The sequence below is a fragment of the Vipera ursinii genome (assembly GCF_947247035.1).
Source record: "Vipera ursinii genome assembly, chromosome: 9".
Classification (NCBI taxonomy): Eukaryota; Metazoa; Chordata; class Lepidosauria; order Squamata; family Viperidae; genus Vipera; species Vipera ursinii.
Window position 1 is genome coordinate 12805569 of NC_139523.1, and position 17857 is coordinate 12823425.

The window sequence follows — 17857 nt, forward strand, 5'->3', positions numbered from 1 at the left end:
GGTCGTAAGCGGAGGACTACCTGTAAATGTTTTTAATAGATCAATTAAAGTATTTAAAACAGAATTCTCCACGGTGAAGGCTTTTGTTCCTCCCTTGGATTTGGATTTAACCCGAGATAAACTTTTTAAGAGTGAAACTGCCCCTCCTTAGCCTCAGAGATGGAAAAACTAATGGTGAAAGGCCCCAATGTCCCCCAAGACTGTATCCCTGCAATTTATCAGCAAAATGAACTTCTTTGGGAACATGTTTTGGGATCACCTTTAATTGGGGAAATTCAGGCGTTAATATTAGCAGTTTGAACCTCTGCAGCTTCCTGTTCCAAACTAAAACACTTCAAACATGACCTCATGAGTGGCCTCTTTCAGCCCAGCAAAGGAAAGGGAGACCAGTCACAGCCCTCAAGTTTTCAGCAGCTGTTGTCTTCTGGCTTAGGTTCCTTCACAACACAAGCCAGCCCTCATCAAAACTTAGTTAAGAATGGCACACCTCCAGTGAGCTCATTTAGTTCTCCCTGCTCATCTCCAGTGGTTTTGATTCAAGTAAACACATAGAAGAAAGATCCAAGCATAAGTCTGCATCACATCTGCCACGCTAAGTTCTCCAAATCTGATATTTTAAAGTTTCCAATATTCACTGAGCAGTTTTTCCAACTGGGCTCTCCTTCCCCACGTGCCCTATTGGGACAGCTGGATAGGTGGTGGTGGTGATGCTGTCCAGTATTTCTTGAAAGCACCAAGGAAAGATGTTCCGATTAACGTGTGCCACAAAATATGATTTACTGAACAATTATTCAATTATTTGTCCAACATGCTAACCTATAAACTACACCTTGAAAGCCAGTGGATAGACCGTTGTACTAAAACCAAACAAGCCACATGACTTTGCCTAACAGACACGAAATATGATGGAAGCTTATACCAGATGCATCCAGTTTAATACAACATTCGGCCACAATTTGTGGAGTGGGAGAAGCTTCTTGCCAAAGGGACAAGCGCTTCTTCTTCTTTCTTCCTGCCACGCGTTCTCAGCTGCACTCTATTCCTTTGGACCAAATCGCTACCGTTGCTTCTTCAGCCTGGAAAGCGATGAAAGGAGAGGCTCTTCTTATGTTCATTGGTGAAGTCTTATTTTGACCGCCATGGCTGCTGCTCAAGACTAGCCTCCATCTACTGAAGGAGGTCGTCTCTTCTGAGGCTTGGAACGGCCTGCTGGGGGAGCTGTCCAAGTGCTGATGGCCTTTCCAATTCTTCTTGCCCTATGTTGAGGTGGTGGGCAGTCATTCTGGTCTCTTTTTTTTGGCAAAGGAAACATCTTGGCCACCTCCCTGCCCAACCTGTGAACATATGGCAGTCTTATTAAAGTAGGAGTCCCAGAGACCGGTACCGGGCCACACAAGCAAAACCCCATCTGCAAGATGCAGGCAGCACACAAAACCATGGACTCTCCGGTCCGTGGAAAAACCTTTCTCCATGGAACTGATCCCTGGTGCCCAAAACGTTGGGGACCTCTGTATTAAAGAGAATATTGCACTCTTTCACAAATAACAATCTTCTGGGATACTTTGGCTATGGACATCTAATTTTATACAGGTAATCCTTGACTCACAACAGTTCATTTAGTGACCGAAGTTACAATGGCATTGAAAAAAGGGACATGACCAGTTTTCACACGACCGTTGCAGCATCTCCACGGTCTCGTGATCAGAATCCAGGCACTTGGCAACTGACTCATATTTATGACGGTTGTAGTGTCTTGGGGTCATTTGATCCCATTCTGGCAGGAAGAGTCAATGAAAAAAAGCCAGATTCACTTAACAACCATGTTAACTGCAGTGACTCACTTAATGACTGTTGGCAAGAAAGGTTGTAAAATGGGGCAAAATTCACTGAACTGTTTCACTTAGCAACCAAAATCTTGGGCTCAGTTATGGTCTTGAGGACTACCCAGAGGTTTTTTTGTAAACCAGTTTGATTGTGAAGGGTAGCACGCAAATGTGCAATACACAATGCTTTTCATTTTCGCTCATGGTTACTTTAATGCTTGACAAGCAAGCTGAAGACAGACTTGCCTGAAGTGGGGATGGCCAATCATAGGTTTGCAGCTGCACAGCCCCAGCAGGCCTGGATTTGGCCACAGGCAACTGGGAGACTCGAAAACAATTTCCACTGACATCATTACCTTATGCTCAGAAGATTCCTTTTGTCCTGTAGGAAACATCCCAGATGCTGAGGCTATTAGCTGGAAGTGAAACCTGCAATCTTTGGGGAGGGACTTTTTTTAGGAGTGATGCTGCACTTTATTAAAGCCACCACTTCAGGAGAGATTTGTGAAGCTGTTGTATACTTTAATCCAAGGCAGGTAATTAAGAGCTGCCCACCCCGTTCCTTAAAGCATCTCTCCCTATATGCAGATGTGCACACATACAGGCAGGCTTTTAATATTACAGGCAGATTTTTAAGTGCTGGGCTGTTGCATTTATGCTGCATGGTATTGTAATGACTATGGAAACATTTTTAAACACTGCATCCATCCCTTTTTTTCACTCATTAGAAATGCAAAACGGTATTTAAATAGGCTGAATCATTTAATGGCTTAATCAATTTTAGTTTTGTCAACAGCAGAGCTAGAACAAAGAATCTTCCCCTTCAAACAACAGGAAAAAAACATGGTAATTTCCCACACACTCACCAGTGTTTTGTTTTTTTAAAAAAAATCACACAAGGGTCTATTTTGGCAAATTATAACAAAAGCTTTTTTTGGTCTTCCTTCAATTGTGTCTGATTCTTGGAGACCACCTGGACAAATCCTTGCAGATTTCCTGGCAAGGTTTTTCAGAAGCGGGTTTGCCGTTTCCTCCTTTTTAGGGCTGAGTGTGGGTGATTGGCCCAAGGCCACCCAGCTGGCTTTCTGCCAAAGCAGGACAAGTCAGTCTCCCGTTTTGTAGCCTGATGTCTTCCACATTACACGAAACTGGCTCACAAGACAGGCCCCAGGCTTAAAGGCCCCAGAAGATACTGCTTCGTGTGAAACAATATTTCTTTTTGAAAATGTTGAAAACACACACAGTATATTTTTAACCATTTGTTTCCATGAGTAGAGAGAAGGGGCAAAGGACTATTTTATTTTTAAATTTAAGAGAGTAAAGGCATGAAAAAAATAAAACAAAAATGGGTTGTTTGCCCTCCCTGCCCAGTTACACTGAAGTAAGTTACCCTATGAAGTTAATTATGGCAAACCTGAGGAAAATACAGTAATTATTTAAGCATTAAAATTGCATTATTTACTACCACTTCATGTGACAAAGGCTTTCAATGGTCACCTATCTAGATGTAGAAGACTGCTCATGCCACGACATCAGATATTAGGCTAGGTGTGCCATGGCTTCATTTCAATCAAGTTTTATGTCTTTATAGCATTCATACAAAAATAAAATAGAAACAGGACATGATTGGATTGAGTTGCATACCCATTAATCATATTTATACCAGATTGAAAACCTATCAGTTATGGGTATTTTGAACAAAACATGGGGAAAGGACATAAGAATCTCAATCCAAATGGAGACAACATGCAGAAAACAATTCTAATGCAGGTGGGACTCAACTTACAACCCAATGCTTGACCATTGAGTTATGACAGACCACCCCCACCACAAAAAAACTACTTATCACTTATCCTAAAGTTCCCATGGCCTTCCCCCAGTTACATGACTTCATTTGGGCAGTCTCATATTTACGACCGTTTGCAGCATCACCTGATTGCAACCCACATTTTGCCATAAAATGGCCCATGGAGAACAGGATTACCATGGCATCCACTTAAATGGAACGCTCACTTGACCAGTTTACTTTAACTACCAGAAAAGGTCATAAAATCCAGTCGATCACATAATGACCCACTTTATAACTGTCATGACTTACCACCTTAATTGCCAGGCTTAATTACTGTTTTAAAGTGAAGGCTGGTTGTAGACCCAGAGGCAGAAAACGTTTGTACCTGAAGTTATAATTTCCAGAATATGCTCAACTTCCATTTGTGGTATCAACAACCCTTCTAGGGTTTCTACATATTAACTGCATTTATCTCCAGTTCTAATGAACTTCACTCACCTAAAAATGGATTTGTTTTCTTCTGGCAGGAAAAAAATCAGTCAGGCTCTATTATTTATCTGTGAAAATGTGCAAAAATATTTGAACAAATATTTCCTATCAAATTCACATATAGTAGAGTCCCCAAAAGAATTTGCAGTTGTTGTGAAAACGTGATGAATTGTGGATTAGGAGAGAAAAACTGGAAGTTATTGGGTAGCTTCTTTCAATATCTTTAGAACAAAATGAATACTTTTCCTCCCAAGGAAGACTTTTTTTAACCCCAGATCTCTATTAATCCTGAACAATTTCACCTACCTTTGTGATTTTCTAAAATCAAGGATCTCTGGCATATAAATGGACTATCCATAAAACTTATCAATGTTTCCAAATGTTTTCTTAAACCAGGGCAGAGGGTTTGTCGACTTAAGTAGGTGGAACCCACATGTTAAGCCAATCCATTGCCCAGGCACATCCAAAGTGGTATGTAAGGAAGCCAAAACGACTGCTAAATACCACAAAATATTCCTTTAACTGTAAACTTCTGATATTTAGGGCAGCAGATAAAAAGTGACTTTAAAAGAAAGTGTAAAAGAAAAGCAGGACCAAGATTTGCAAGGCAATACTAAGGAAGAGGACAATTTTCACTCCTATAAACTGGAGGAGTTATTCTGCAGTCCTCGGGCTGCACTGAATTTTCCAATGAAATTCTCACCTGTGTAACAACGCATAGGGCGAGGGAAAGGGTGTACAAAAAGCACATATGCATTCATAACTGTTAAGTTGTAGATATACCAGGAGACATAGGCAAGAAAAGATCTCCTGTGAATGGCAGCAACAGATTATGACCGAGCGTTGGAGAAAGTGACTGATTAATCCAACCCTAAACATAACACAACAGCTAAAAAGTATTTCTCATTGCTTTAAAGTTTATATGGTAAAAAGTTTTGTTTAATCACATATACTTTACAAGAAGTCCCTCAAGGAAAGACAGACAAAACGAAAGAGATTATAAAAGTAATTTTTTAAAAAAGATTTGGATTAAAAATAGCAACTAGGGACAGTAAAATGGAGTCAAACTCTGCATGAGTGTGTGGAAGAGAAGCAACAATTCCAGTCTCCACTGTGCTTCTCCCACTTCACCCAAGGCATGCCAGGCAGAATTCGGTACTGATAATCAGGCTGTACAGAAACAGCCTGAGGATCACTGGCCTCTAGCATGGACAAGACTGAGGTCACTGCAGCACTTTTTGCTTTAGGCTTAAGGCTTCTTGAATTCATACCAACAGCCAGTTCCCACAACTGCTGAGTTTATGGTAAAGCAGACTTTCAGCATATCATAGAACAGTTGCCCATTTTCACTGTCTAAGGGTACACTGACAAATACCTAGAGAAATCATACCACTTGCTCTTAATATTCTGGAACAGGTAACGTTCTTGGTCTCTATTGATAAAACCAACAACTGTGTTCATAACCATCTCCTCCTGCAGTTAATTAAGGTATATCTATTGATCTCTTTTTTACAAACTGACCATTTAAGAGAACTTTGTTAAAAGAACACTTCCTTCAACATTCCATATTTTGTTTAGATATGATCTACGGTACATTTGAAATAATTACTCTTACATAAATACATTTTATGAAATAAGGCACTTATAGAAGTCAACTTATTCTACATAAACATTGTTAGTTTTTGAAATCAATTAAAATGAATCATGTTAAAAGGTGCAATAAGGAAAGAAAAGGTCACTCTCTCCCTCCCCACTTCAAAATTCTGTTTTAAAAAAAAAAGTACATATAAAGGAAATCAAGCAGAGCAGATTCCAGAGTCTCTGTAGTAAAGCACAGCATCCTTTTCCCCAGCTCTGTGATTCAGGAGGAATATTTAAAGTCTCTCTCTCTGCCCAAATGCCTGCTTGACAAAGCTTTATGACCTCTGAGATTTTGAAGGGTCCTTGTTCGTGATGTGGTCAACTGTGCTGGAGAAGGAAAGAAGTCAATCTTCAAAGATTGTAGAAAAGTTTTTGGACCCAGCATTGTAGAAAAAGGTTTTGGACCCAGTGGCACAATCAAAAACTTAATTTAAAAAAAAAAACTTCGAAAAACTAGTTTACTCAGAAGCTGTGAGGCAAAAGGAGAAGAAAAGGACATTAAATAATGGGTGGGGTTTCTGTAGAAATCAAGCAGTAGCACTGTTGTTCTACAGCAGGGGTCTTCAAACTTGGCCGCTTTAAGTCTTGTGGACTTCAATTCCCAGAATTCCTCAGCCAGCCATGCTGGTTGAGGAATTGTGGGAGTTGAAGTCCACAAGTCTTAAAGCGGCCAAGTATGGAGACCCGTTCTAGAGGAATTTCTTCTCCACCCTATTCTTCCATTGAACCAAGCAACTGTTCCTGCTGTTTAGATGCTGTAAGAAACCCTCAAGTATCCCAACTAATTCAAGAGAATGAAATCTGTACAGCCTCTTCCATTAATTTCAATTAACTAACATCTTCAATTAACTTCAATTAACTATTCTAAAATCAGAATAGCGAGACTAAAGCCATCTTTTAGAGATGAATCAAATCTACTTTGATGCTTCACAACAAGTATGAATGTCGTGGTGGTTTCAGGGAGAAGATCTGCTTAAAACTGGAGCAGAAGGTGAGGCAGTCACCGTCCAGCGACTCCATAATTGTGGCCCATCTGGTTGGGTGAGGTGTTAAGGCTGGTTTTCTGTTTCTCAAACAACTTTTTTTCAGTTCAGTGAACATGATGCTCAATGTAACAACTTGTTGTTTTCCAGCAGGTTGTCACACCTCTTAAAAGTGCAAAAGAGCAATAAGAGGGATTTAAATTGAAAGGAGTTAACTTCAAGCTTTTTACTAACTAGCATCTGAACTCAACCCTACCTTCACAATGTGCTGATATGTTTGAGTACAACCCCTTTATTTTCAGTTGTTAGTAAACCTAGGCAAGCAATTTAAAAGCTGTTAAGTGAGAGGCATTAGGTTGTGGAAGCTGACAACATAAATTGCTCTCTCTGTACAGGACACCCACCTCTCAAAGAACACAGAAAGAATTAGCACCACTTTCAAACTTTTAGGAGTCAACCTTAAGTCAAATCTATTTAAATGTTATATTAAGAATGCCCATTATCCTTATGCAGCAACATTGATGATAAATTGATAGTCAATCTGCAAAAAATCATTTATGTGGATAACTAGGAAAATAAGTTATAATAAATACAAAGGCTCCCTAATTTCATTGGCACAGCCATGTAGTTTTCTTGGCACTGTGTCTGGATAACCGTTCTCATTCTGAAAACACACCTGAAGGCCTTTTTTATGTTCTTGTGGCTTTTGTTAGGAGGAACCATTCACTGAGATTTAGTACTTACGGTCACGCTAAGTTAAAAGTTTTGCTGCAAAGTTAAAGGTTTTGCTGTGTATGAAATGCCAGGCAAATTAAAAAAACAGGCCAAGTTCTGTCATTTCATTCTAAGCTAGTCACTACTCTTAGTACTTGAATATTAATTCTGGATTACTAATGAGCCTTAGGGTCATTCTTGAAATTTTGAAAGGTTTTATAATTTATCAGCAAACTAGCCATCGGCCTATCCTTTATGCACTCAAATCAGATGCTCAAAACTGTTCAGTGCCTCAAAGGCAATAACCAAACAGAAGGAATTTCTCCAAGGTAATTTAGACTTTCTGCCTACTTCTGAAAGTTTGGTCCTTCCTCTGGCTAAAGAAAAGCTCTGCTTATATTGCCGTGGCACCAGAAGCTCAAAACAAAGCAGGGACATGGAATAAAGATCTGTAAGGATAAAAGCAAGAAAACAAACACTCTTTGGGGTATAGAAGCTGTTACAAGGCACATCCTAGTGAGAAAAGGCCAACAGGGCATATGGCAAGGCAAAGATTTTCAAACCAATAAATAGGTAGGCATGTTCCCTATTCAAACCATCACTCTGATTAAAGTGATAGCACTGTTCCAGTAAGTGGGATGCCTGGATAAATTTAGGGGGCTGCCCTTTGACATTCTGTATACTAGTTCTTGGCGAAGTAAATCCTCAAAAAAGGCTATTTGAAAAAAATGTCTGCTAGAAAGAACTATGTATATCAAATGCTGGTAGGGTAAAACCCAAAGTAAATTTGTCAATAAACCACTTTTGTAACTGAAGTTGAGACTCTGTAGGTTCCAACAATGCTGAAATAACTCCGTGGTAATTATTGAAGGATTAAAGCAAAATAATAAGGGAGACCAGGCATATATTACATATAGCCAAGCTGGTCCATGAACAGACACTTCAAAAGTCCCATGTGGTGTCTAGAGAGGGGGCACCTGCTTGATTTTACCACATCTCAGTTTTTAGCATAATGTGCTTGCTTTTTTTTTAAAGCACTTACAGATAATTTGATTCATGTAGGACCTTCTAATGAATTGAGAATCTGAAAGTCTTCTGATCTTAAAGGAAGACCATGTCCAGTGCTTAAAGCTCTGTCTTCAAGGCACATGGAGGGAAATTCTTCCTAATTTTGCATATACTAAATTCCGTCATTATTATAAAAACCCAAGTGGTACTATGGGTCAAGCAGAAAGGATTCCTGTTCCCTGGCTCATTCTATGATTTAACAGGCATTGAGGGGGGGAAAGAGATAAAATTTTTAGAAGATCCCGCTGTGTACATGGTACATTGTTATTTAAACTCCAACCTAAATTAATACATTCCAAATTTAGCATAAATAAACTATTGTTAGAGCTGGTGGGAGTAGAAATTTAAAATTATACCCTATTTGATGGATAAAGGTGAATCACCAGCTTACTACAGTGTTTCCAATGCCTCCACATACTGTTGCAAAGGAAATTGGTACTACTTGCAAGTTTGTTGCTCTTCAATATGCCTGTCATCTTAAGCAACACTTCCTGATGGCACCAGGAGCTGCAAATTTAGTCCTAAACCAAAGAAAATCTTTAACAATATATATATATTTTCATAGTAACCTGAGAATCTGGAAATCTAGGGTTCATTTTCCTTCTTTCTTGGAAGGATGTATAAGTCCCATCAACTGGGAGGGAAGGCAGTTAGTTATTTGGAAGTCGGGAAGATCGATCTTTGGTTATTGGATGAAAAGAGGAAAGCAAAAAAAAAAAAGTTTGGCATTTTGGGAAGCGATGGCCGTTTTCTCTCCATCTTCTCCACCTCCATCCCCATTCTGGGGACGTGCAGGGGCTTAATCAGACCACTCGTCTTCATCAAACTCTGATGAATCATCCTCTGAATCGCTGTATTCTACTGCAATGCGGCGCGAGAGAATGGTTGCCACATCATTGCCTCCAACGTCTCGCTTCTCTTGTTCACGTTGTTCTTCAACTTTACGGAGCTGGAATCCTGGCGAGGAAAGAAAGGAAGGATGTTGCAGGTGCCGACTGACACATATACCCTCTCTCTTTCTCTGTGTATGTGTACGACGTGTATGTGTAGAGGCAAAATCACATAATGCTGAAGTAGCATTATGGGAAATAAGTTGTGCACTGCCTTGCCTCCCCAAGAAAAGGGAAATAGCAGCAACTAAGACAATCAGGAAAAAAGCCCAACACGAAAGGTAACTTTCAGGTTTCACAGAATTATTCAACAAGTTAGACGTTTTGAAAAAGCAAAAATATGGTGAGGAAGATGCCAAAAGTGAGGATTATACTGTATAAGACATTGGGACAAAGTGAGCTACACGAAGATAATTTTAATGATGAGATGTAGCAAGAAGCTAAAAAGAATGTAACCAACGCAGAAGAATTCAGACCACAGTAAAGCGTATAAAGCAGCAATGGGTATCCTCTCTCCAGACCACGGGAGTCAGGCAATTTTTTAAACTTTCAACTAGTCCCAGTAAAAAGGATGTAGCCAATGTTGCTGTTTAAGCTTGCTGGATAGAACAGAAAAGTTAAGCTGCTACTACTGGTGGTTGGGAATCCAAATGCACAACGGCAGTTGCGGAGACTCAAAGAAAACACCTTGTATGAGATTAAATGATTTCCAATGTATTTTGCTAAGTTCAGAATTCCAGCAACAGCAGAATGGCCCCTAACTGGGTTATGTTTATGACGTGGCGCTTGGTCTTCAGATATCCAAAATGTGAAGAACTTACCTTGACGAATAGCAGAAAGTAAGTCACTCCTAGCTTCACTAACAGCAGGCAATGAGGATTTTGGCTTGGAGGGCACCAAATCGGGTTGTTGAATAGAAGCCTCTGGAAGACCCATGCCACCAAAAGATAAAGGAGGTGGGCCAGGAGGAGGGGGAGGAGGGGGAGGGGGTGGCACCCCACTTGTGGGCTGTGGTAGCAGGGGAGATGGCACAAGGGCATATTCTGCTGCTGGAGGTGGAGGGGGTGGAGGGGCAGCAAAATCTGGGTGAGGAGGAAAGGAGGGTGGGGATGGAGGAGGAGGAATGCCAGGAGCTGGAAAGCTGGCAAGTGGAGGTGGTGGAGGAACTCCCTCCATCGGTGGTGGCGGTGGTGGAGCAGGAGGTGGGGCAAAGCCAGGTCTGGTTCCCAGAGGTGAACTAATAGGAGGATCTGGTGGAGGATGGCTGGGGCTGACGAGGATGGATTTCTTCAGCCCTCCAGAGACACTCTGGCTAGGTGGATAACTGTGGAGTAGAAATTCAGAAGAATGGAGAGCAAAAGAACCCCTCATGAGTTTTTTCAATCAGGATCAAACACTGTTCAGTGAAAAAGTACATCTTGACCGTAGTGCAAAGCAATCGGTTTCTCACATTTTCCGATATCCCTCACAAGAACTGACTTAAATTCTGTAATTTAGATCCACTGTTCCCTCTGGAATCCCAGGCTTTTGGAAAGATTCCAATGAATGTGAAAGGAATCTCAACATAGCACCCACACTCAAATAACCTTGACATGCAATTTAAAAAAAAATCAATGTCAACAAATGCATGTCCCTTGTAATCCCACCTTTATAGAGTTCTGGCTTTCTGCAATTCTAAACAAATTACAGGCCGAATCCCCAGCATGGGATCTGGTTAACAATGTGCTCGCTGACCCATTTTTTGGCTCGTGTAAAGCTCCCTGCCCCTATCTGATCTTATGTTTAGTCTTCAAATGAGAAGAATCTTGAAAAATCTAAAAAGGAGACATTTGCTGCTTTATTTGCAGCACATTGGCCCTTAAAATTAACAGCTAGCATGCAACCAACAAAGCACCAAGTATTTTCAATATGCTTCTAGGCCCGATATTCTTAGAAAATAACATTGGGGGTAGGGGTGGGGGACAACAGCCCAATGCTTTGCTTGATTTCTGATAAAAGCCTATTTTGTAACTGATGATATGCTCTTCATGGTCTCCATATTCCAAATGCCCCCATATTTCAAAAGGCGTAAGAGTATCCAGATACACCCACTTTCATTTATTAAAACCCTTAACACCATAATATATTTATTTTGTAATTCCCCATTCCTCTTTAATTTGTAATTAAGGTAAGATATACCATCACCAAGGCTATAAATAATCAAATGTTTCTACGAAGGAAAAAATGATACATAAAACCATTGTAACAAGAACTGCAATGGAACCACAAACACAGGAGGGCAACTCTTGCTTCAGCCTAGTGTTTTATCTACTGCATGAAAAGAAAATGTGTTTTGACAAGTTACAACCACCGTCCGCACTAATGGACAGGCACCTTATGATCTTGTCTGAGTTGTTTCGATGGTTACGGAGCCGTCAGCAATACTTACCTAAATTCTGCTGGTGGTGGCGGAAGACTATCATCGAACATTGGAGGAGGTGACGGTGAAGCTGATTCTGGCTGAGGAGGAGGTGGATAGTAGGTAGCATCAACGCTCTCATTGGAGCCAATGCTACCATTCTGATACACCATGTTAGGGGGGTACCTAAAACCACAAAAGTACAGTTGTGAGCCAAGAACCTCCCCTTCAAAGGTAGAATGCTTATAGCATGTGTAAAACGTATAAAAAGTAGTAACTTGGCTAGACTTTTATATCAATACAGGAAGTCCTCGACTTACAATAGTTCAGTTACAACAGCACTGAAAAACGTGACCTATTACTCTTTTTCACACTTACGGCTGCTGCAGCATCCCCACAGTCATGTGATCAAAATTCGAACGCTTGGAAACTGGTTCAGGTTTATGACGGTTGCAGTGTCCTGGAGTCATGTAATCATCTTTTGCAATCTTCTGACAAGCAAAGTCAATGGGGGAGCCAGATTCACCTAACAACCATGTTACTAACTTAAAGAACTGCAATGATTCACTTAACAACTGTGGCATGTAAGATTGTAAAATGGGACAAAACTCACTTAATGTCACACTTAGCAACATCAATTTTGAGCTCAGTTGTGGTCGTAAGTCGAGGACTACCTGTACTACAGCATCTTACTATTAACTTGAATTTCAGTTATAGGGGCAGAGATCACTTTACCTATATGTTTAGACTCAGACCTCTGAAATCAATCTAATTTATCTCCTAAAAATTATACTATTCTTTAAAAATGAAAAATGATGGATGACACCAGCAATCTTTTCCTATTCAAGAATTGATTTTTCATCTGTTCATACCACATGGCACTTACACAAAGTGGCAAGCGTAAAAAAAAACTAAGGAAGGGTTCAGATGACAATCTCATAGTCACTTCTTAGAAGAATAGTACCAAAATAGGGCCAGAGGTATATCATTCTGATTCAGATTAACATTCATACAGTTTTACCAATTTGCTATGCATTGCCAAGCCAGCTGATCCTGGCTGCAAGTGATGGATGTAAAACTGATATGCAGAATTATCCAAATTTCACCCGTTTGCCAAAACAATTAAAAAGGCTTTCAAGATTCCTAATTGACATTTCCAGTTCATTACAAGAGTAAATATCTGTGGAAAATAAACACACGTGGTCACACAGAGGACCTTGGAAAGTAACTGGACAGCTCTCTTCCAACGACTTCAGAATACACACAGAAAAAACTTCGCCTCGTTCAGCCATTCATTTATTCCAACATTGTCAAAGGCTTCTCTTTCGCAACACAAATGATGTGCCGCTCTATAAACAATTTCAGATGTGGGGTTTCCCCCCACCTTTTTCTAAGGGAAAAAGAGCTGAATGTGATTGTGTATGTATGACCTTGACAAAAAGGCCAGTATATAATGAAAGACGGAAATTTGGTCTTTATTTTAAGGTTATCCTATGGGATGCAATGTGATGAGACAGGATTGGAACATTTCACTGCAGTATCCCCCTAAATGCAGTGAAATTTGTTTTTGAAATGGATTTGTTATTGTTAGTTGCGAAGTTGTGTCCGACCCATTGTGACCCCATGGACAATGTTCCTCCAGGCGTTCCTGTCTTCTACCATCTTTGGAGTCCATTTAAACTCACACCTACTACTTCAGTGACTCCATCCAGCCCCCTCATTCTCTGTCGTCCCCTTCTTCTCTTGCCCTCAATCTTTCCCAGCATTAGGCTCTTCTCCAGTGAGTCCTTCCTTCTCATTAGGTGGCCAAAGGATTTGAGTTTCAATTTCAGGATCTGGCCTTCTAAAGAGCAGTCTAGGACTGACTGGTTTGATTGCCTTGCAGTCCAAGGGACTCGCAGGATAGTTTTCTTTAATCTGTAGCTTCAATTAATAAGGAGATTATTGACCCTTAAAGGAAGATCATAAGAATTATATGCTTGTTTCTTAGGGTAAAAAAGCTATTCCATACTAGTGTTTCTAGCTAATGTAGTTAAGAATACATCACATCCAAGATATCCCTACAGCAAAATGACGGGGCCCAAATAAAATTAGACAATTTATATTTCTGATAGATGAAGATATCCCCTAAAATCAAACTGATAGGCGGAGTTCTCTTCTTTTAAATGCCACAATACGCTCTAAGTAAGGAAGAGGTGGTTTGTAGAACACATTCCAGTTCTAAAGCTACTAGCAGGAACAACAATCTCCAAATCAGCTTCACTATAGCAACCTATATTGGTTCTAATCAGCAGTAGACAAATTCAGCACTTGTTGAAGGGAAGTCAAGTTTGCATAGTTAAGATATGAATATGCACTTATCACATCTGCTTTTTCTCAACTTGCTCCCTATGCAATAAATAAATGGTTTTGTGAAGCTAAATGAAAGAGCATGGTGATTATTTCACTAGTCTCAAACCCCTGCACTTCTACATTAACTATAATAAAAGTAAAGCTACTTTCAAGTCAAGCACTACTCCTGGTGACTTACACTTCAGACCCATGCAGTTTTCTTAGCATGACTCAAAACTAGTTTGATAAGGAGCCAGTTTTTAAAAAAAACAAATCTTTTTTTAAAACATAGCCTTAAAGAAATGTGCTAGGATTCAAAAATCTACTTCAACTATTCACTATTCACTAGAGCAAGCTCAATCAAGCAAACTACACACACGTTGTATCGCAAACAATTTTAACGTTCCTTCCTAGGAAGGCTACTACTATTCAGGAACAAAAATCTTTAGCCTTGGTAGTCACAGAAACAATTCCGTGGTCAGCATTACAGTTATCTCTTACCCTCCTGGCCCATGTTTTTCCCTTGTATCGACAAACTCTTGACCCATTTTCATTTTTTCCCATTCTTCTTTTCGGCTTTTTATCTTCCGAGGATTTACATGTCCTCTATTAGGATTATCCTTCTTTTCTTTCTATAAAATAAATAAATAGGAAGCAATTGTAGGTACCATTAGACCTTTAAGATCGTCATCTGCAAAGAAAGGATATCTCAATAAAAACGTACATAATAAGGGGTGGGAGCACGAAGGGAGGCTCAGCTAATCTCAATGTATACATGGTTTGACAATAAAGGTTCATTCATTCATATTCTCTCACTAGATCTAGCTACAATTATATGTTTTATTTATTGAATTTATATGCTGCCCATCTCCCTGATAAGGTGACTCTGGGCGGCTTACACCTATACAATAGCACAAATATTTAATAGTTCTTAGGCATCAATGTTTTATCTGAGTTATGTGTTTTGTAAATAGATGTCCACTGACAAGTGAAAATAATGTGCATCTTTACAAAAGAGACTAATAAGATATTTTTCAAAAGTCCAATCACAGGATTACATCCTACCTACTATAAGAAGATACCCAACTGTAAAAACACAAATAAAAAAAGAGCTGGGGTGTTATGTTGTTTTTTGCTATTAGCAAGCTACATAATAGTCTCTTGATGTCACCACTGCTAAATCAAACCTTAATTTAATGGTTCAGAAATTCCACAAATTAATTGCAGAAGGTTGGCTGGCACTAAGTAAGGTAATATTTTGGTTAAGAAAGCCTAAAAGGAAGCTACTAAAGGGATTGTGGGGGATAGAAAAAACTTCTTAGAAACTGCAAATTTCCCATATAACTACTTGCCTTTTCACTAAGTGTTGTTAGAATGAAATTTCTATCAATTTTACTCATCCCTAAATAAAAATGCAGCTAAAGCATAGGAAAATGCCATCTAGATAAAGCTTTTTTATGATTATGATTTCTCAAGTGAAATATTCCCAAAATAAGACATTTTTTGCAACAACTTTACTCAGAAATACGGAGCAGGCAACTTAATCCACATTAGATAGATAGATAGATAGATAGATAGATAGATAGATAGATAGATAGATAGATAGATAGTCATTTTTACTGTGGGCACAATGGCACAAGAAATCCCAACTTTGCTCATTTGCAGATTTAAGTGTACAAATAATTCTATCATTGGATATTCAATTCATATTATTATAACAATATGAACTATTTTGTTACAAAACGTTAGTCAAGATGGGCAATGTTTTCAGACCACAGAGTTCCCTTCTAACAATTATTACTAAAATAATGGCATATTTTGTACTGTTCTGAGTTAAGAAAATAGAAGAAAATTCTAAATCCAGAACAGGGTTATCAATGATAAAAAGGAAAGAAAGGCTTTAAAACCTCTTTCCCCAAACAGTCCCCCTCACAGTAAGAGATGTGGTTTCATCTGGCCATCAAAAGTTGCCTTATTCTGCTTCATATATTATTCCTGTAACTGAATACATGGCACTAGAGCAGAAGCACATATAATGCACAAAGAAAATTGAGTGAAGTCTGTCCCCCAGCCAATCCCCCCCCCCCCGCAAACCAGCTGTGTGATTGATTGTCCATATCCACCAAGGGTTGCCAGCAGTCAGGCAATGGCAATCTCATACCTTTTCCTTCTCTTTGCTCAAAGTTAGAACCAAACAAATTTGCATAAGCAAAACTGTGCCGCCCATCTCACCCTATGCTTCCGTCTCTCTTTCATAATATCCTTGGTATCCTGCAGCATTTGCTCCTTCCAAAGATCAAAGAAATATGATGGATTTGTGTAGAATTTAAGTGCTTCCTTGCCATCATCCCTAGGAGAGAGGATATCCATACAGAATGAGATGGTTACATATGTGTACCCGACAACCAAATATGAAACAGAGATAGTAAAGGAAAATACCACAGTCTCTTAACAGTAATTTTCCCCTTTAAGGTAAACCAAAATATTCTACACCAGTGACAACATGCAAAAGGCAATATTTTGAGATAGCATGGAGATATATATACATTTCTCTGTAAAGTGGTGGGGTGGGATCTCAAAAAAGACAGCTGCCTCCAGCTACCTGTAATTATTTTCCTATTCAAAAACGTACTAATGGATATGGGCTGAGGAAGTATGTATATTCCTTACCTCCAGGTCATTCTCATTATAACATTCTCAGTTATATACTACTTTACAAAAGGACATTTATGTTTTCCTGCTTTTATTATATAATCATAAACCAAAATATGTCACATAAAATAGTATAGCAGAATCGAACTGCAAGCAGAGTAACTGATTTCACCATCACATTCTACCCTAGAATTTTATCAGCATCAGGTTTGAGGGCCCAACAATTACACTTTCCAGAGAATTAGTTTGCGAGTTGTTCCAGCAATCCTACCAACAAATCTATGCACTAACTACAAATAATTAAGTAGGAAAGCAGCATTAAATTATATGCCCAGAAGAACATACATAAGCACTGTATGTTAAACCTGACATAGAGGAAGTTTGTACAATACTATTAAAAGAAAACAACTATAGATTGGCCAAACAGGCCATTTTATCTTTATTAATCTACAAGGCTGATTTTGGGTTGTCCAATTTTTTTTTAAAAAAAGTTCTTTATACGTAAATACAGACACTCAAGTAATATGCAAATTATTTACATCATGTACAAAAAACCCTATATTTTTCTTGGTCTTAACCAAATAAAATTATATTTCCACAAGTGACTTTAAATTTTAAACAAATATTTGTCTCCAAATCCTCCTTTTATAAATTTGCATGACAACCATCACCATCCCTGTTTCTCTGTTTTGTCCATCCATTCTTTTTTTTCCTCAGAAAGACCATAATATTTAAACTAAATGTAAACTTAAAGGCTCTCTTTCAAGCTAGTTGATGTCATTCCACATTCTTTACCGGGCTTTTCAACCGGTGGTATGTGTACCACCTGTGGCACTTTGGCACCTGGCAGGTGGTATGCGACCATCCTAGCGGGGGAGGGAAATGAGCTGAATCGGCGGCAGCACTGCACAAGCCTGAGCGAGAGGTGGGTGGAGCTGCAAGGGCTGTCAGGGCTCAAAAGAAGCGCCAGGATCAGCACCAGATTCCAGCTCTTTCCTTCATGGGGAAGGGGGCGGGGGGGGGATGAGGCTTCCACGTTCCTCAAATCTGGGGCAAAGCAAAGCAATGGGAAGCGGAAG

At 39.4% G+C, this 17857-nt stretch overlaps 1 protein-coding gene across 7 annotated transcripts in view; it reads right to left on the reverse strand.

Annotated features, from left to right (window-relative positions):
* Positions 1-17857, reverse strand: part of WASF2 (WASP family member 2) — a 48329-nt gene that overhangs the window by 9502 nt on the left and 20970 nt on the right. For 4 of the 7 annotated variants that reach the window (XM_083369860.1, XM_083369864.1, XM_083369865.1 and 1 more), the window contains 6 exons: positions 16359-16476; positions 14628-14758; positions 11826-11981; positions 10219-10721; positions 9077-9464; positions 4117-6069 (listed from right to left, as the gene is read on the reverse strand). In XM_083369860.1, coding sequence (XP_083225986.1) covers positions 9307-9464; positions 10219-10721; positions 11826-11981; positions 14628-14758; positions 16359-16476 — 1066 coding nt within the window. In that variant the 3' untranslated portion in view covers positions 4117-6069; positions 9077-9306. Of the gene's footprint in view, positions 1-790; positions 1335-4116; positions 6070-9076; positions 9465-10218; positions 10722-11825; positions 11982-14627; positions 14759-16358; positions 16477-17857 lie in introns of those variants that run through there. The other 3 variants (XM_083369863.1, XM_083369861.1, XM_083369862.1) reach the window with 3 other exon arrangements.